At 42.9% G+C, this 20353-nt stretch overlaps 1 protein-coding gene across 2 annotated transcripts in view; it reads right to left on the bottom strand.

The window, feature by feature from the left end:
• Window positions 1-3598: 3598 nt before the first annotated feature.
• IQSEC3 (IQ motif and Sec7 domain ArfGEF 3) overlaps window positions 3599-20353 on the bottom strand; it is a 32024-nt gene continuing 15269 nt past the window's right edge. Inside the window, exons 4-15 of one of the 2 annotated variants that reach the window (XM_053464573.1) lie at window positions 13649-13880; window positions 11776-12770; window positions 11278-11439; window positions 10988-11110; window positions 10705-10871; window positions 10437-10576; window positions 9696-9821; window positions 9344-9443; window positions 8530-8691; window positions 7004-7096; window positions 5527-5570; window positions 3599-4705 (exon numbers count right to left, since the gene is read on the bottom strand). In XM_053464573.1, the coding sequence (XP_053320548.1) occupies window positions 4322-4705; window positions 5527-5570; window positions 7004-7096; window positions 8530-8691; window positions 9344-9443; window positions 9696-9821; window positions 10437-10576; window positions 10705-10871; window positions 10988-11110; window positions 11278-11439; window positions 11776-12770; window positions 13649-13880 (2728 nt within the window). In that variant the 3' untranslated portion in view covers window positions 3599-4321. The remainder of the gene's footprint in view (window positions 4706-5526; window positions 5571-7003; window positions 7097-8529; window positions 8692-9343; window positions 9444-9695; window positions 9822-10436; window positions 10577-10704; window positions 10872-10987; window positions 11111-11277; window positions 11440-11775; window positions 12771-13648; window positions 13881-20353) is intronic. The other variant, XM_053464572.1, reaches the window with a different exon arrangement.

The raw sequence follows: 20353 nt of genomic DNA, 5'->3' as shown, positions 1-20353 counted from the left end.
TATTCTTTAAGTGTGTCCTCTTTAAGGTGCCTGGAATATTAACTGGAATATTATTATAATTTTATTATTTATTTGTTTGATTAAATGGAATACAAAACATAGAATTGATAAAATGTTTGTTTTTTTCTGTCTGCTCTTTATCTATGTATATAATGGTCAACGTTGAAGATTCTATGTAGCAACTCATCAAATGTCTTAACCTAATAGGGGCCCTCATGGAATCCTTTAAAGATACAAATCACTGAGTCACCTGCATTCAAGCATATCATACTGATAGCAAAAGCACTTATTAGGAGTCTTAGATATCATCAGATCAACATAGAGCACGATTGAGTCTGTTTTAGACTGTGTGACCCAGGGGTTAATGTTGTAAATGACTGTTCTAGCTTGAAACGGCTGTTTTTTAATGGAATCTCTTCATAGGCGTACAGAAGCCATTTATCACTCCCATCACTCCTTTATCCCTCCCATCACTCCTGTGTTCCAATGGACCTTTATCACTCCCATCACTCCTGTGTTCCAATGGCCCTTTATCACTCCCATCACTCCTGTGTCCCAATGGCCCTTTATCACTCCCATCACTCCTGTGTCCCAATGGCCCTTTATCACTCCCATCACTCCTGTGTTCCGATGGCCCTTTATCACTCCCATCACTCCTGTGTTCTGATGGCACGTTGTGTTCGCTGATCCAAGTTTAAGTTTAAAAGGCTGATTGATGGTTAGAAAACCCTTTTGCAATTATGTTACAGCCAGAAATGTCCTTGTTTTCCATGAAAACCGCTCAGTGACCCCAAACGTTAAAATATAAATAGTTTTAAGTATGCCTTCCCAGATAACTGAGATAAATGAAACTTGGATTTCCGTCATAAATTGAGGTCACATTTCCTGTGTCCAGCTCCACCATGGGAATATGCATTAAAAAATATCATTTTCTGCTATTCCTGTAAAGCTGCATAATTAAGTGATGAAAAGACGGACTTATGGGAACAATATATTTTTGCGGTTTATGCTCAACGTAGACGTCATAAGACTAAATGGTAAATGAAAAAATCCGTTGGAGGACATCCAAAGATTTTTTTCCCATTTTACCAGAATGATTGAGTTATTTCCGTTAGGTAAAGGACACAGAATAATTAATTGATCTGCACAGTAATCGTGTATTGAAATTTGGTTATCACAGTTATAGAAAGAAAATGATAATGTGTTTTTTCCCCTAACTGAATTTTCAAACTCTTAATTCTATAACATTAAGAGATATTTGAAGTAAATAAAACAAATACGATTGCGCTTTGTAAGAAGAAGAAAGAAAGAAGGGAGAAGAAGAAAGAAAAAAGAAGAAGAAAGAATAAATAAATAAACGCTATGGCTCTTTACTACAGCCTTAAGCAAAATCAGTTACAAATGAACATTAAGTGTTGTAAATGCGGAGAGAGATTCCATTCTAAACTAAATGGAAACATTTCAAAAAGTAGCACTTTTTAGTTAACCCCATGGAAACTCCCTCTGAAAAATTTATGTTTTTTATGGCTGAGTTTAATATTATATTCTATAAAATTAAGAGATATTTTAAGTAAATAAAACAAATATGATTGCGTTATGTAAGAAGAAGAAGAAAGAAAGAAGAACGAACAAGAAGAAAGACGAAGAAAGAAGGAGAAAGAAGAAGAAATAAACACTATGGCTCTGGAATGGGGAGATTCCATTCCAAACTAAATGGAAAAATTGCAAAAAGTAGCAAATGAATGTTTTTTTTGTGGCTGGATTTCTGCATTTGCCTTCTGATTAATATTGGATGGAAACTTTGTTAAAGCTCAGGAAATCTGCAAAAAGGAAACGGCAATAACTTAATAAATGTGCCTCTGGAAAAGTAGGAAACACTACATTTTTAATTTCGAACCATGAATATTTCAATTGATACATTTTTAGTTTATCGTTCAACTTGAAGATTTTTACTTTTTTTTTCTCATCAAAAGATACTTTGTGTCTTAACTTTGCCATTAAACTGACCCAAATTCACTTACAGAGAACCTCGTTCGACTTTAGGTACAACCGGCGACGATTTAGGAATGAGACTCACAACACGCGGGTAACTTCATCTCATGTAATCTCTAGATTTCTAAAGAACAGATAAAATATTCATTTTTTTTTTTGTCTGTTACAAAAATTTACAGGTGTCTGGGTGATCAGTCACATGTTCACACAAGCCCCATCCCCATCTTCTCGCACTGGTGGCTTTTTAAGATCAGTTTACATTTTTCTGCGTTGTGACTTCTTTGTCCTCCAACGGATTCCGAGACAGTCGGGAACTATGCGGTTGATAAAAAAAATTCCCATATCTCCTAATATGATGGCCAGATTTTCTTTTTAACCAAGGACGCCTATGGAAAAATGCATATAGCTGCCTGGCATGATGCGTGTTTTATTATGAGGACTTTAAGATAAGGGGACAACTGATCATCAGATCAGATGGCCTCAAATCCAAGCCGTTAGTTGATTACAGACCAGAGGTTATTACGTGAAGAAGACCTGTATGGCAAGCAGGTTCCTAACAGTTCCTAATTAAGGAGAAACACACAGAGAACGGTGGAAGGATTAGCACAGAGAGGGACAGAGAGAGCAGGGCCAGGAGATGAAGCAGCACTGAGAGAGATCAAGTGTCACGAGGAAAGAAGGGCAGAGAGATAAGGGAGAAGATCATGAGAAGATCTGGTAGGTGAGTTTAGGCCATAACACAGAGGACGAGGTATTACAAGGTGAGAAAGAGATCAGATAAATGGAATGGAATGGAAAAGATATAAGTGAGATAGGTCGGAAAAATAGACAACATGGGAATGGGGGCATTACAGAAGGCCATGTTGATGGTGCTGAAAGAAAGAGATTGGGCAATATGGAATGATAAAATAAGGTAGACGGAGCAGGACAAGATAGACATACGACAAACAGGAAGATTTAGTGGCAAAAAAGGGGAGAGAACCAAAAACAAAGGAACGGGGTAATAGGGTGGCATGGAGGGAAAAGGGTAGATATGAAGGAAATAAAGAGGAAAGGGCAGGAATGACCATTAGAGGAGCAGATATTCCATGCGCAGGACAGAGGGATATGCCGTTTATCGCTGTATGCCACACAATAGTACTCCACAGCCACTTATGACTTATGAATGTGGTGCCATAAGGTGTTGCATCCCTGGAAGTTATTGGTACGATGTGAGCTATTGCTGAAAGAAAAAACACTAACGCTACGATGTCACCGTGCATAGCCCTATAAAGCCCCATCTCCATTTACAACCAACCTGATCTGCAAAGAAAGCTTCAATAAATAACCCTCTGTTCTGCAAGTCAAATCCTTCTAGCTCTGGGGTGCTTCTTCACACACAATCTCCAAGCTCAGCTTCTTAATCCCCCCTATATAAAGCATTCCAGCTTTAAAGCATTCCGCCCTATATATATTTCCAGCTCTGAGGTTTTACCCCGTATGCAATCTTCTGGCTCATGTATTGCCCCATGAGAAGACATGAGTTCTTGTTTGCGTTCCCCCATATACAACCTTCGTGTTTTGTAGTGTGACCCACCATGTACAACCGTCCAGGTCTGCCATAAAACCCCCACGTTTTGCAAAATGTCCCAATTATAAACCCCAAAAGCTACACAATTCAAAGTTTCCAACCCATCTGCTCTTCCCAAGAACGTTTATAGCAGTCCCACCGGCTCTGTAGAGCATCGTCGTCATATCCCATCCTGGGGAGCAAAACGTCTGCCAAGACCAACGCTTCTTCACCTTCCACCTCTCGCAGGCGCCCTTCTGCTAATTTTGGGGCTTTGCCTTTTAAACTCCATATTGGGGTTTTTTTTGTCCATCCAAATGGTGGAACGGAGGGACTGGTCCTGCAGAATCCGAGGGTGCGATGGTTCGGGTGACTCCTTGTGTGTGTGACGTGTGGAAGGAATGGGACACGGAACAGGGTGCGGGGTTGGTTGTCCAAGACGTGTTGATTATATAAAGGTTTCTCCACAGTAAAAACACATGGGAGAGAGAGAGATAAAACCTACTAAAATACCTAAACCGGGGATCTCTCAAAAGGCATAAAAAGGGGACTGGTGAGTTTGTGCAAAGGACCTCGAGTGTCAGGGTTAATGCATAAGGAGAAACGAGGGGGTGGATGTAGAATTATCCGTTTCGAGGAACAGTTTAAAAATACGCAGACTGAGTTGAGTGTAGAAGGACAGGCATTAGCGTGAAGAAACAGGCGGGTTCCAGTTAGTGTGCAAGGACCGGCGGGTGTGCAGGAAGGTAAGTCCAAGGAGGCAGGTAAGAACCCGAGTGCCTACACAAGACTCCGGGAGCCACTGGAATACCTGCGCTCTCTCAGAAGGATGCCTGGAGGGCAATACTGGTGGGGGTGGTTATACGGAGGTGGAGGAGGGGGTAATGGTGGTTGGTGGATGCTCCCTCCTACACTGCGCAGTGGGGTGGAGGAGCAGGACCCAGACACGTAGCGGGTGACAGTCTGGTCGAGGGCGGGCAGTGCCCGGCCAGGTGTGTCCAGCACAATCACCTTGACAATCTGCTGACACTGCAGGAGCCGGTCGGAGGAGGCAGCCTGCAGGGCTTCCTGCTGCCCGTTAGGAGCCGTGCTGCCCTGAGCTCCACTCTCGGGCTCCTGGGGGTCGATGTGCTGGGACGTCTGAAGCCTGTTGTGAATTGACACCTAGTTTAGGAACAGCCAAAGAAGCATTAAGTGTTACAAGACTATCACCCGTGTGCTAATCTTGGCTGCTCTGAGCCCCAGCAGCTAAAAAGCACCCACTTCAAAGGTCCACATCCCATCCTAAGAGTAATGTCTACCCCCACTTCTGGGCTAATAACATGACATGCCTTAACTGATTTATTAAAAAACCTCTCCTCTGTATAGTAACACAGAGAGCGTATTCAATATGGTTGGTGGAGGGGGGGGCATTGGAACCATTAAGTCCGAAATATCTTGGAGAAAAGACCAGATCGTGGTATTAAAACATAAACAGCAGGCTGTAGGATATGGAGATGCGTTATTTAAATCTCCTGCCTTCTCCTCGATGGTCTCCCCTTTAGACGATGAAAAAACAGGGTCAAAATCATGCCAACAACATCATGTCAAGTCAACGATGCAACTTCTTTCGCTAATTTATAGGGTAAAAGCATAGAGGAAGTTCTGTCAGCAGTTTTTAAGTCACGAAATTTCCCCCATCATGCTCCTTGATACCCCCTACATATGAGATATGTGCCCCAAAATACCGCCCAGCATAATGAATTCCATGATGACAGGAACTTATGCCCCCTGTGAAGAAGGTGAAGTTGGTGACAAGTTCCCTTTAAGGACAGAACACCGCGTGACCAACGAGAGGAAGTGATTATCCATGGAAACAGCACGAGCCAATCATTATAGCTGGTCACGAGTCACATGATGTTGTGAGCAGCAGGGATGGAGCTTTCTGATTGGTCTGTGTCACAGCCCTAGTTTTTTTTTTGTTTGTTTTTTAAAGCGCTACTCACCTCAACTGTGCTGTCTGTGTCCTTTTCAGGTGCCTCACGCTTACCTTCAAAATATGAGGTGAACTTAGGTGCAGGAGAGAGAGAGAGAGAAAGAAAAAGAGAGAGCGAAAGAGAGAGCGAGAGAGAGAGAGAGAAAGAGAGAGAGAGAGAGAGAGAGAGAGAGAGAGAAAGGAGGGAAGAAGAAATGAAAAGCAGAGATGGTAAAGAAAAAGATGGGGGAGAAGTTGAAAAGGGAATAGGCGAAAGAGTAAAAAGTATATGTAGAGAGAGGGAAGGAATAAAGCAGAGGAATAAAGGAATGTATATAGAAGGGGCAGGAAGAGTGGGGTCATAGAGTGAGAATGTGAAGGAGAGAAGTAATAGTATACAACAGATAGAATAAGCGTAGTAAAGAGAGTGCAAGAGACAGAAGAGTGAGGAGAGAGAGGAATACTGGGCTCGAGGAAGGGGATAATCAGTAAAGCTAGAGGAGGAAGGAGTGGGGAAACTAAAAAGGGAGGAGGAAAGGCAGTAAGGACCCTTTTAGTGCCGGGGGGTGAGCAGATCTTTCTTTTACCCCATTTACCTTTCTGGGGGCAGGGGGTGTCCTGGGTCCCCAGTACCTGGCGGTCTAGCGTGGCAGCAGGGAGTGTCTTCTACTCCCAATATCCCGCCAATCACACACATGGAGACTTATGACTCACGCTAGTCTACCGGGTACTGGGGAGAAGGCGTTTAGGGTGCATGGCCTTCATGGGACCTATAGGCTACTTTTCAGCTGTGCTCCCCATCTTCTATATACATTATTGGGGGTAGGATATGCCCTGATGGACAATTTGCCGCTAAGCCCTCTGGTACTGAATGTATTAAAGGGCCACTATGATTACAACTATTATTATGCTAAAATATATTGATAGAAACATGTCAGACGTTATAAAGCTATCAATATTTGACTGTTATCGTCCCTACTAAACACTAACATCAAGGGGCAACACCCTAAGACCTGGAAATATAGTCTATTAGAGTTTTTTTTTAAATATTGCTGTTAACTGTAACATCTTTCTAAAACTACATTGTCTAATAATATCAGTAACATTCATGCTCAATGACCTTTGTGTACTACTCTACGGAAGCAAAGCCATAACATTAGATCAACACCTTCTGGTATTGACAAGAAACATAGTTCTTATCAGCTATTGAACAGGAATATAATATTTCTGCCCAAGGCACTGATGCTTTAAATGACAAAAATGACATTTTTAACTATAGTGTCCCTTTAATAGACTATTGTAAAGGACCGGGGTATTAAGAAGAGATCAAAGGAAAGAAGCAGGACGGATGTGTAGAAGGTGCAAAGGAAAAGATGGATGGTGTTGAAAAAGGGAGTGGAATAGACTGGGAGGCATTTGGACCAAAAAAAGGAAGGAAAGTAACCGTTTCAGGAAGACTCAAGGGGCATGCGGAATAAGGCTGTGACACTAAAGTATGTGCCACTCACCGGTGGGGGACTCCTGCTTGGACTGAGCGTCCAGCTGAGACCCATTGGTCTTCATGGGGATGGTCTTCACCCCATGTTGCTTCTCCAGCTCCCCTGGGAATGGTTGACAAGAAAAGACAATGAAAAATGTCCATAAGTACAGAACAAATGTAGAATAGTGTCTTTTGGTTTTATAGTCTAAGTACAATCTTCAGAAACGAACCCCATCCAACTCTACTCCCGCCTCAGAACATTCTCCTAGCATATGAAAGGTTCTTATTAGCGCCTCCAAAATAAGAACCTTATAAACAATCTCCATGTCTGATCCTTTTCCTAAACTCAAGATCCTATAGGCCCACACAGGACTAGCGGCTAATACCCCCAGTATCAAGAACTAGACAACATCTTTGGCCGTAATGGAAAGCCTTCTCTCCTTCTCTGCGGTTCCCTAGACAAGAGACCCTATGATACATTACTAGGGAGCCCTACTGCAGTCCTAGACATACACGTACATATAACACCCATGCTTTATCACGCACAGAGATGTTAGCCAGGACCAAGAATAGCACACGCACATATGGACACGTCCGCATACACAACTGTATTTACAAACATACATAAAACAAACAAAAGATAAATAAGGTGCAGCGCTCCGTTTGTAATAACTCTATATTAATAGTGTTATGCAGTTTTGTATTATATACAATTGAACATGTCCGTCCTTACAAAATAACACCCATCGTGCATAAAGAAAAGAGAAATAAAAACAAAAAAAAAAACACATATGTGTGTGCTGCTTCCAGGTGGGCGTGTTGCTAATTTGCATTATGACACGCCCACCCGGAAGTAGCACAAACTACACAGGCAAAGCATGGAACTCTGTTTGCTTGTTGCGAGCATGTCGGTTTTTTTTTAACTTTTACTATTAATAAATTGTTATTTTTGAATAAAATCCTCCTCTTCATTTCGACCTCCTGTATATCTTGAGCTGATGCTCATTGAGGAACGACAACGTTGAGTGGAACACCGCAAGCGGCTGCTCTCCAGAAACAGATATCCTATTGGATCCCATGATATTCCTATACAGACGCCCTACGGTTTGAGCAAACTCGGTCGCTCAAAAGATTGTGAGTACAAATCGTATAGGGGGGTTAATGATATATATTATACTATTATCTATACGTTTCTTTCATTTTTCATGTAAACCTGCTGAGGGTCTCATAGAAGACATCACCTGTGATTTGTGATCTGAATCTAAGTATACCTGTGGTTTTTCTCTTTTTTTTATTTTTTTTTATTTTTATTTTTTTTATGCACGATGGGTGTTATTTTGTAAGGACGGACATGTTCAATTGTATATAATACAAAACTGCGTAACGCTATTAATATAGAGTTATTACAAACGGAGCGCTGCACTTTATCTTTTGTTTGTTTTACTGTCACATAGGGGTTAAGTGTTAAGTGCTGGCAGCTATTTATATTCACTTTATATATCTAAATATCTATAATTCACTTTATTTTTGTACAAAACATACAAAAAGGCTTACATTCAATGCGTATCTGTTCCATCTCGGTCACTTCGCAAATAGATTCCTTCAGATCGTCTAAGAATTTCTGTAGTTCCTCGGCTCCCAGGGCACAAAAGTGCAAAACCAGCCTTTTGTCGGAACCGGAGAGAGGGCTGACCAGTGTGATCCCATGAGGGTAATCTGGGGGGGCAAATACATGAGAGTAAGGAGAATGCACCCCAGAGATATTAAAGATCAACAACAATCAAGCTTCCTAATCAAGTCCTTCAAAGCAGAGAAAGGACTTACGGTTCTAAAACTAGTGGAGATCCACATTTTTGCTACATCTCCTTTAACCCCTTAATGACAAAGCCCATACATGTACGGGCTCAAAATGCATTGTTTTCAATGGGTTTAGGGACCGCCCATTGTCCTTAAGGGGTTAAATTGAAAGCCAAAGAGAAAAAAAGTAAATAATACTGGATAATAACATGAAATATAATGCGCTTTACAGATGGTGACTACGGACCTTTCAGGTGACAATTTAAAAAAAAAAAGGCAAATCCCCGCGTACTTTATTTTAAATTATTCAATTGTATAGCGGCGCTGAATTCTATGAATAAAAACGCCGTATAAATAGTAGTGCTGTCGTATCACACGTTGTGAAGACAATTCCACCCGACGCTCTTTCTACAGGCATTGTTCGGGGAATAATGCTTTCTGAATGAGGCTCGAGAAAGAGATCTTTTTCCTGATAAACTCAGTAGGAAGAATTCTAATATTGTCGTTGCAAAAGTCCAGGCTACCTACAGAGCCTACGTTCCTTGGGATTTAAGTCACATGGCAAACTCACACTCATTCTCAAAGAGGTGAAACTGCATCCCAAGCAGCGGTACCGCCCGGCAGAACGTGTAGGTTGAAGATGTCTTCTTCTTGGGACAAAGTTTTAAGATCTGTAGAGAAAGAGAAGAGATCACTAGGCACCGTTTATTAATCTTCTTCTCCATTGAATTGTGGAGATCAATGGTTACTTCATGACCGATTCCACTATTTGGACATTGGTACTGTTTCTTCTAAGGGTGAGGAACTTGTTTGGAGGTTGGAAGCAGTCCCACCAGTTTCGGGAGGACACCTTTGGATGTATGAGTTGGGAAATGCCTCCAAGTGATCCCCACTAAGACGCTGTACTATCAGGCTCCACTCACCAGGAGTAAGTCGTTGAACAAGAAGACCTCTCTCTGATGAGCTGCCTGTTTCTGGACCTTGTTCACGTCCGTCACCTCAAAAAGTCGACTGCAGCAAACCAGCCGTCGGTGGGGGACGGACAGAACCTGGAAGGAAGCAAGACCAAACGCGTTTAGAATCATAGTTAATGAATCCAAAGCTCTTCACCCTTCGACTTAAAGAGCTTTATAACATCTAACTGCGGGAGTAGCTGAATATTAAGTGTGCTATACAATGTTATGTGGTTTTTCACTTATTTTTATATCAATAAATTGATATTTTTTGTATAAAGGCCAATTCTGATGCCAGAATGTAATGAGATACAATCACTATAGCAACTAATAAATGTTTTCTTATGATTGTTCTATTTTAAGTCCAATGAGACTTCAGATAGGAACACAGGTTGTTTTAAAAAATACATTTATTGCCTTTATTGCATTTATTGCCTACATTTATTTTTTTAATGAATACATATCAGCGCAGAGATTCTATAGTTACTGGAGCTAGAAAATGAGACTTCTGGCTTATTTAACTCCGCCCCAGCTGCCTCTCTTGAAACCAGGAAGCATATCTCAGTATGCTTCTTGCACATGCTCAGTAGACCTCCCATTGAAATAATTGGGATAAGAAGCAGCCAATCATATGTATGCTATCTGAACCATGATATTCCGCCTGAATACCCCCAGTTCAGCTGACCATCCACTAAAAAATGAAGGACTCACACTTTTCATTCCCATAATTGATTTCTCCACTTTAGTCACGTAGGTCACATGATCCTCGTTTGATTTCAACTCCTTCTGCTGGATACGCTCATAAATCCCGACTACCATTTCCCGAGGGATGTCAGCTCCGTCGTCCACCCCTGCGAGACACAAGCGAGTAACAGTTAAGACGTCTCTACTAACGCACACTTCATAACCATTTTCCCCTTATAGACAGACTCCCCATGGAGCCCTAAACCCCCCTACATACGATCCTTATGGCTCTGACCTCGCAGGTTTCGGATAAAATCCTCCAGCATCATCTTGCGGTCCGGCTTGATGCTCGGACTGTACATGTCCGTGTTCAGAAGGATCACGGCAAACGCCAAGATGAAGATCGTGTCCGGATTGTGGAACTGCTGCACAATGTCTGGGTTACACATACAGTAACGCTGACTGCGCGGAAAAGCCACGGGTCGCACAGAACATGGAAACATAGAGTGGGATACCGTTAAAGCAGGCATGTCCGCAGAAAACACAGGTACACGCGACACACGCCACATTAGCCTCACCTAAATGCTTCGATCAAACGTTCCACTTTCTGTGCCTCTCCCTGGACTCGGATGTGCGCCTGGAATTTTCGCAGAGCTTCATCAAGCTCCATGTTCGAGAAATCCATCTCGTCCACCACGCAGCTTCAACAAAGTTGAATAAGTAGTTGTTGAAGGAACCTCTTATGACATAGTTTTTGCTGGTTTTTAATTCTTAAAAGGGAAAAGTTACCCCAAAACGGTCAATGATATTACATGTAAAAAGGTGTTATGGGGCTCTTTGGGGTGGAAACATGTTGATGGTCACTCACTCAAGTACATCGCGGTTGAACTGCTTCTTGCTGTTCCCCAGGAACTCCCCAATCATTTGACGGCTTAGTCCCTTCCGCTGTAAAAGGAAATGAGCCACCCCAATCGGGGTGTCTGGGATAAAACCGCGAGAGATAAGGAACTGGATCCCCTTGTCGGGATTACTGCAAAAAATGGAAACAATGTCAGGACTACTGCAGAAATTATCATATATACCTCCAGTAGATACCTGTCAGATACTAACAGCATCCCCATGCTGCCCTTAATTTTATTTTTTTATTTTCGTGGACGATGACGAAAAAGGATTTATTTATTAATTATCATTATTTTGGGTTAACTGTCCGTATGCCACATGGACTTTCCTTCGAAAATACATACTCTGCACCATGACTGAAATGCCAGTGTTGATTAATTTTACAATTAAACAGTAAAAACTCCCTATATGTTCTTTCTAAATACTCCCAAAAGAAGACGTCCCGTCCCCCCATCCCGTTCCTCACACGTTGAAGAGGTTCAGACCAATGCGGTAGAGTCTCTTCCTCATCGTATCGGTGGAGAGGGTAGGCGAACGGCAACTAGCTGGATTCTCGCAGTAATACCGGGGGAGGCTGAGGATCATGGCTTGCAAGGCCTCCTTGGATGAAACCTCAGATACAGACTTGGCAGAGGTGGATGTGCTACTGCTGCTCAACTGCTCCGAGAGGTCTGCTGGTTCTGTCTCGGTGGGCACTGGTCCTACCAACTCTTTCCCTATCCCATCTCCATTCACTTCAGGGAAGGAGTTCTGCACAGCATTCATATCATGAGTAGAAGTCTCCTGAGATGTAAGCTCTGAGGATGTGTCCCCACAAACCCTGTCCTCTTCAGATTTGGTGGTCTGAGATCCGGCGAGGCAGTTGGCCATAGAGAGAGAAGTGGACGATGAGACGGATATGTTGTTATTGTCTATCTGAACGGTGACATCTCTGAAAGCCATCATCAATGTACTACTACTCTTTGGAAGTGTCCCAAGCTGCGATTCCTCGTTGTCTCTCTGTTCCAGTTTGACTTGTTCCAGTTCTGGGTTCTGCTGCATGAAGGTCTCCCGGATCTGGTAGGCTCCTGCCTCTGGGAAGGCGCACATGGTCTTTAAGCTCCAGGTGCTAAGGGCATCATCAATTGATTTGGCCAGTGACTGTACCTGCTCGGTGAAGGAGTCTTCAAGCTCGGTTAATGCTCCACTGATGGTAGCTGGAAGTGATGGAGATCTGACCAGCGGAATACCCATCAGATTGTAACTCTCCAATAGCGCCTTCTCGGCAGGTGGGAAGTTCTCTGTGTTATGTACTCGTACCTTCCGTAAAGAGATACGTCTCGGCAGGCGGCTTTGCAGCAGAGAGTCTCGTATCTTTTCAAAGTTCTTGCTGAGCTGGTACTGGCGGAAGGCTGTCTGGATTGTGCAGGCTGCTCGTCTGGAGACCAGATGGCCTCCATATTTGTGCTCAAGCATTTCGATCTGCGATAAAAATACAACATAAACTTGAGATGCTCATTTCCAATACAAAATACAATAAAAACAAATAGATTTTTTTCATAATGATTTACTAATTTTGTTTTAGGACTTTCCAAATAGTTCTAGGCTGCTCTAGGTACTTTCCATGGAAAATAAGGATTTTAGAAACGGTGTAATTGTAGAAGTTCCTTGCTATGGATGTTTTCCTAACAGAGATAAACCTCCATGACCCAGCTCTTGTATAACTGCAACACGTTCTTTATTTTTCCTTATAATGACCCCATGTTGTCCTTAACTTCACCTCAGCACATGATTTCTTACCATGACCCTACATTGTCTCAAGGTGGCCTCCACACTTCTACGACCCTGCTCTTCTGTGAGTTCTGGGTTTTTTTGCCATGACCCAAGCAATATTGTGAGAAAGCTCTGACCTTTTCAAGACCTAAATTACCATTCTTACTGTGGACGTTCCATATAGATGCCTTCATCAGGTTTTCTCCTTCTGTTGACTTGGTCATCTGATTCTGCCGTGTTCTCATCAGCATGACCTATAATGCCAATTTTTTACGCCCTATCGTAACCCCTATTGTTGCTGTAATTCCTTCCTCACCTTGCCTAAGTCACGTGTATTACTCCAAATACTTACTCTGACCTGCTTTGTTCTCACCATGACCCAACTCCTTACCAAAGCCCTACCCCGACTCCATGTCTCCACCATGATCCCACCACAGCTGTGATTCTACTTTGTCATGATAATGCCCCGTTGTCCGCCATTGCTTATTTCCCATGCATTCCCTTCGCTTCATCTTCTGAAGCCTCCATCCTAACTGCTGGCCTTACCCACCAGCCACCTGGTCATTCCCGAGGGATTTAGCTGCTACCTGCTTGTTCTTGAGGTCCATGGACAGCTCGTAATCCGTGTTGCTGGTGCCGTGAGAGCAGGTGGCTGCATTCTTCCCCCGTTGCACTCTCATTGGAGACCCCGTATGGTGCAGGATCGACTTGCTCAGGGACTCTTCCTCTCCGGGAAGCTTCGTGCTGCCCCCTGTCTGCCGCATCGGGTCTTGCACATCCCAGGCTGCGCACAGCAAGCTCTTCTGTGCAGACTCATCGCTGCGGAATAAAGATGGATGCACCGTATACCCCGTTAAATAAACACGCAGAGGTGTAGAACGGGAGTGAGTACGTTACACAAACCATTTTATATTGTTTTTTTTGTGTTTGGATACAGAATGGACGTAACCAGCTGCTATCAATTAAGTCCGTTACCCTACGGAGTACCGGTGGGGACGGCTAGAATGTAGCATAAAAGCCCAGCGTGCAAAGACTGCAAGGGTAACTACATGAGCGGAAAACAGAAACACATGTTCATCAATAACGCAGAAATACAATCGGTTGTCATGGATACATCAATTAAAAAAAACTGTATATTTGTAGGGAGTCCGAAAGCAATTTACATTTAGTGCCAGAAGCTCTTTACTAAAAGTATAGAAACATCTTGACAGCAGGTAAGAACCATTCAGCTCATCTGGTCCGCCATTATTCCTGCTGTAAAAAAACCTTATTTGGTCCTCGTCTCTGTCTTTTTTCAGGATAGCCTTCTACCTATTCCATGCGTGTTTAAATTCCCTCACCGTAATAACCTCTATCGCGTCTGCTGGAAGGCTGTTCCACTTCTCTACCACCCTCTCGGTAAAGTAAAACCTCCTTCCGTTCCATCTAAGGCTCTCTGACCCTACAACCCTGTCTTTTTTCGGGTTCGATTGGACCAAACCCAGCAAGAGACCATCATGGAAGACAAAACAGGACACGTTCTTCATGCTAAAGAACCTTTTAGAACCTGCATCTTCTGGAGTTGACCCTAGATGGGACTTTTGAGCGTTCTAGACCGCGCTAAGCCCTTTGACTGCTTAGAACCCTCAATAAATTAGACATCTGCCGACGGCTACATTTAATTCATAATAAAAAATAATAAATAAAAATGAATTAAACTGTTACATTGTAACCTTTATTTTCCTCTTTTGTTGACAGAGGGCCGTGAGCTGTTTACCATTTCGGAACCCCCTTATTCCATAAACCTTTTCTTTTTTCTTTTTTATTAAAGCCGGCGACTCGGATAAGCTGATTAAGCGCGTTCTTTGCCCTCTGCGTAGGACGATCGGCCTGAATATTTTATATTTAATAAACCCGCCATCTGGAAATTTAGAACCCATCGTGTTTTGTCGTTGGGTCTTCGGGGCGCCCTGAATAAAGACAGACTCGGATTCACGAGTTAATGTGTTATCTGGGAAGACGAAAACATCTCCCAGCGGCGCATGGAAAAGTCAAACGGGTCAGACACGCATGGCTACTACCAATCAAACACAGCGCTAAGCGCGAAATCACATGGGGAGACGATACGCGGCCCCCAGGCCCCCCAGGGGACGGGAAGAGTGTCATTATTCATACAGAGGCACGCGGATTAACCTCCTGTTCTAGAAATGTATTTAGAGACAATCACTAGCTGGAAACGTAAAGGGATGGGAGATACCGGGGGGGAATAAGGGGCTGCATGAAATATACATGAAGCACATAATCTGATCAGACCCAGCCGGCCCCAGACACAGCAACATACTCACACACTAACACACACAGCAACACACTCACACACTAACACTCACAGTAACACACTCACACACACACACTAATACACACAGCAACACACTCACACAGTAACACTCACAGTAACATACTCACACACTAACACACACAGCAACACACACACTAACACTCACAGTAACATACTCACACACACACTAACACACACAGCAACATTCTCACACACTAACACTCACAGTAACATACTCACACACACACACTAACACACACAGCAACATACTCACACACTAACACACACAGCAACATACTCACACACTAACACACACAGCAACATACTCACACAATAACACACACAGCAACACACTCACACACACACACTAACACTCACAGTAACATACTCACACACACTAACACACAGCAACATACTCACACACTAACACTCACAGTAACATACTCGCACACACACTAACACACACAGCAACATACTCACACACACACACTAACACTCACAGTAACATACTCACACACACACTAACACACACATCAACATACTCACACACTAACACTCACAGTGACATACTCCCACACACACTAACACACACAGCAACACACTCACACACTAACACTCACAGTAACACACTCACACACACACTAACACGCACAGCAACATACTCACACACTAACACACACAGCAACACACTCACACACACACACACTAACACTCACAGTAACATACTCACACACTAACACTCACAGTAACATACTCGCATACACACTAACACACACAGCAACATACTCACACACACACACTAACACTCACAGTAACATACTCACACACACTAACACACAGTAACATACTTCCACACTTCCACACATGCACAGTAACATACTCACACACACACTAACACTCACAGTAACATACTCACACACACACACTAACACTCACAGTAACATACTCACACACACACACTAACACTCACAGTAACATACTCACACACACAAACACACAGTAACATACTTCCACACTTCCACACATGCACAGTAACATACTCACACACACACACTAACACTCACAGTAACATACTCACACACACACACTAACACTCACAGTAACATACTCACACACACACACTAACACACAGTAACATACTTCCACACTTCCACACATGCACAGAAACATACTTCCACCGTATACCCCAGAGATCATCCCCAGTGCTCCTGTATAAAAAACCCGATTAACACTTTGAACACCATGGCCTAGCCCGTGTATGGCTTGTAGAGCACGTTTATTCGCAGAAGAGTTTGTCAAAGTCTTAATAGCCGAGGCAGGCCGAGCTTGGCACCCTGTACACAGCGCTGTACGCAGCTGAGCAGCTGGCACCCCGCATTAGCGTTACATTCCTGAGCCTCGGGGCAAACGGGGAGGTGGGCAGAAAGGGGGCAGAGGGGAGGGGGTAGATAAACCGCTTTCTTGTGCCCCGGGCAGATCGGGATGAGAAGGATTTGCTGACGGAGCAGTGAGGCGGAAGGTAGAAGCGCTGCGGTCTGGAGGACAGAAGGGGGGGGTGTAGAGATCTTCTAGCAACATTTTAACAATCACACAATGTCTGCATGAACTGAGAGTGTTAAATGGGAATGATATATATGTATATATATATATATATATATGTATATAGACTGCCCTTATGTCCTTATGTAGCCTTAAGACACATAAAGGGTTAGACAAAATGTTACTAAAAAAGAAGAGAAAAAAAATTGTACCCTGTCCTTATGGTAGACATGGCGGCTCGTCTGATAATATAGATCCTTTATTGATGAGAAACCCCATTAAGGCTGTAATATCATATACCTATCAACAGGTGGCAGTAGCGGGGGGGCATTTCAGTCAGGGCAGAATATCTAACTGATGCAGAATCTGATGTAATGATGACTCCCAGTTGGTGCTTCTGCTACCAGTACGTTATTGTTGATATCCCTGCTTGAATAGAGGTGACTCCGTTCAGCGTATGATTAAACAATGACAAGCCAAGGTCAAGGTGGAGTCCCTACATAGAATCTTCACGGTGGGCGATGAAAGGGTTAATATTTCAAGGGTCTCTTGGGTCAGCGCCTTTAGATTCCCAGGTATGACTATGGGAACGTTCACGTAAGCATGCCTGTAATGACACATCACATACACATACATGTTAAAAGCATGTAGTTCCCTATGTGCTGATATACCCAGGACATACTTGTAAGAATACATTGTAGGTTCACACTAAGCGGTACATACAAGGCATATTGACTTTCATAGCATGCCCTACTCGTGGAGGTACACATGGAGACTTCATGAGTACACGTCATTTATTGGAAGATACATATGTAAACACGAACATGCAATAGTGACATCTTACACGTATGTGGATATACAGACATTGCTACAAGTACACATGTTACAGATACACTTAGATGTATACAGATTGCACGTAAATGTACGTTAAAAGCAAATGTTGGATACATGAATAAACGCAAACAATGTACACAACAATGTACACAACAATGTACACAACAATGAAGAGTGTTACTGGGATCGGGAGGATAAACACAGAGAGAGAGGTGAATACAACTGCATGGAACGTGTTCCTTTAGAATGATTTTGCACTTAGAATGATCTCTATCTTCTTGTTAATCCTCTGGGAAAATAAGTTTTACTTTACCGAGAGGGCGGTAGATAGGTGGAACAGCCTACCAGCAGAAGTGGTAGAGGCTAATACAGCGAGTAGGTTTAGACATACATGGGGTAGGCATATGGATCCTGAATCTAAGACGAGACCAACGACTGATTAAGGCCGATCTGCCGTCAGAGTCTAAGGTTCTATGAGATCCAAGCAGAGGTGACCACAGCCATTAATGCGTTAAACATGCCGTGGTCCGTGCCTCTGCAAACCCCAAAGGGGCGAGAAATATATTAAATGACCCCCCTCTGGCACTCACAGTGATCATACTGGCACCGATACATGTTACATATTGCTAAGCAGCACTCCAATACAGGTTAAGCCCACTAAGTGTCACGCAAACAGAACGTACCATTCTAATAGCGGGGGGGGGGGTGAATAGTTATCACCTATTTTATTATTATTTAACTGCTACAAAACATATTAAAATGCAGAAAACACCAATTATCATGTTCTTATGTCTCTGTTTAACTTCCAAACAGTATTTGTGCTGAGTTCACATCCCCTTCAATTAGTTGCTTCCGGATTATTTTAAAGGGGCAGCCATGAATTTTAGTAGCCAGCGAAGAGTAAATTATTTGCCTCACCGATCCTTGCATTTTAATTGAGCAAGCTGAGCTTTATCTTAACGGCCCGTGGCTGCTATTATTATTATTATTGTTATTATTATCGTTATTATCATTAATAATTATTATTATTATTTTCTTATATTAATATTTTATTTATATTCTTTATATCATTTCTGCAGTGCATTTTACCTTTTTTATATAAAAAAAATTACCTGACCTGACATAATATATATATATATACACACATATATATATATATTGCATATATATATACTGTGTATATATATATATATATATATATATATATATATATATATATATATATATATATCTAAATTCTAAGAATCCCCAAATCCCCACAATCTGCAGCCACAAAAAATATTTTCGGCATTAAATGAAAGAAGTTTGCGTTGTTTCCAGGCTGGCGTGCCGCGCTTCCGTAAGGAGTTCTATATATAGGGCCGGGTACATGCTCTGCCGAGCAGCGTGATGCTTAATACAGGTGACGGGTTCATTTTGGAAGCTTAACACGCAGAAATCTCCCATCCAAGCAGATGCTGCGACCCCCCCCCCCCCGGCAAACCTCCGACACCGGCACAGAGACGCGCAAGCTCGTCCATCTTGGATAATGTCGTGCGTCGGTGTGAGACACATCACAACACAACTTACGAAGACACAAAAATCCACAAGTACGGTTACACTAAGATTGTTGCATTTACACATGAGCAAATAATCAGGTGCAAGAAGAGCTTTATTACATATACTGATACATATATACATATACATATATACCGTGTATATACATGTATATATAGATATATATAGTTACACATACAGGAGGATACAGAGTATATTGCTCCATGCATACACAAAATCCGTTATTGCTGCCCAGAGGCGGGCATCAGATTAGCCACACAATTTGTAAAATGTCGGGGAGCTTCAGGCCTCCAGCTGGTTTGGACCACCAGCCCTATTGCCCTAAACTAGCCAGCACCTTCACCACATACCCTCATCACTCTCAGCCAACCAGAATCTCCCCAAATATATTACATGAAGAAAGCCAGGGACGCCGTTCCCTTCTCATTCCTATTATCCTCAGTCACTCTCTCGTCATCCTTAACGGCGTCGGGTTGCCATCTTTCTCCCAACATATATCACTCCCAGCACCATCAGCCGTCTAGATGTCCCGTGGCTTTCCATCCCAGCTTCACATAGCCAGAACTTCCTACTCCTATAAATCCCAGCCATATTCTCTTACCGGTCATCCGCAGGCTTTATTATTATAATCCCCCCGAAAACTCTCAGCCAGCAAGGGGCATAAATATGACAACTTTCAGTCCCATACGGACTGGCTGAGGGTGATGGGGGTGCTAGGTAAACGGAAGGAACTCTGTGCTGGATATGAACATGTCAAAGTGGGTATTACTGAGTGCAGGCAGGAAGGGGCACCAGCGATATGGATCCTCTAGGACACTTCTACCCCTAGGGGGAGCCCTGGAGAGAATCCAGATTAAGAGGGCAAAATGTAAGCAGGTCCAATGCTGTCTGCGGGTACCTTCCTTCATTCGTTAAATATTATGTAAGGAAGTTTAACTTTACTGAGCGAGTGGTAGATACATGGAGCAGCCTCCCAGCAGAGGTGGTAGATGTTATTGCATGGGATAGGCATTTGGCTCCTGAATCTAAGATGAGACCAATGACTGAT

This window comes from Spea bombifrons, chromosome 4 (genome assembly GCF_027358695.1).
Source record: "Spea bombifrons isolate aSpeBom1 chromosome 4, aSpeBom1.2.pri, whole genome shotgun sequence".
In the NCBI taxonomy this organism is placed as follows: Eukaryota; Metazoa; Chordata; class Amphibia; order Anura; family Pelobatidae; genus Spea; species Spea bombifrons.
The sequence above is the reverse complement of the archived record's forward strand: the minus strand, read 5'-3'. Positions and strand labels throughout refer to the sequence as shown.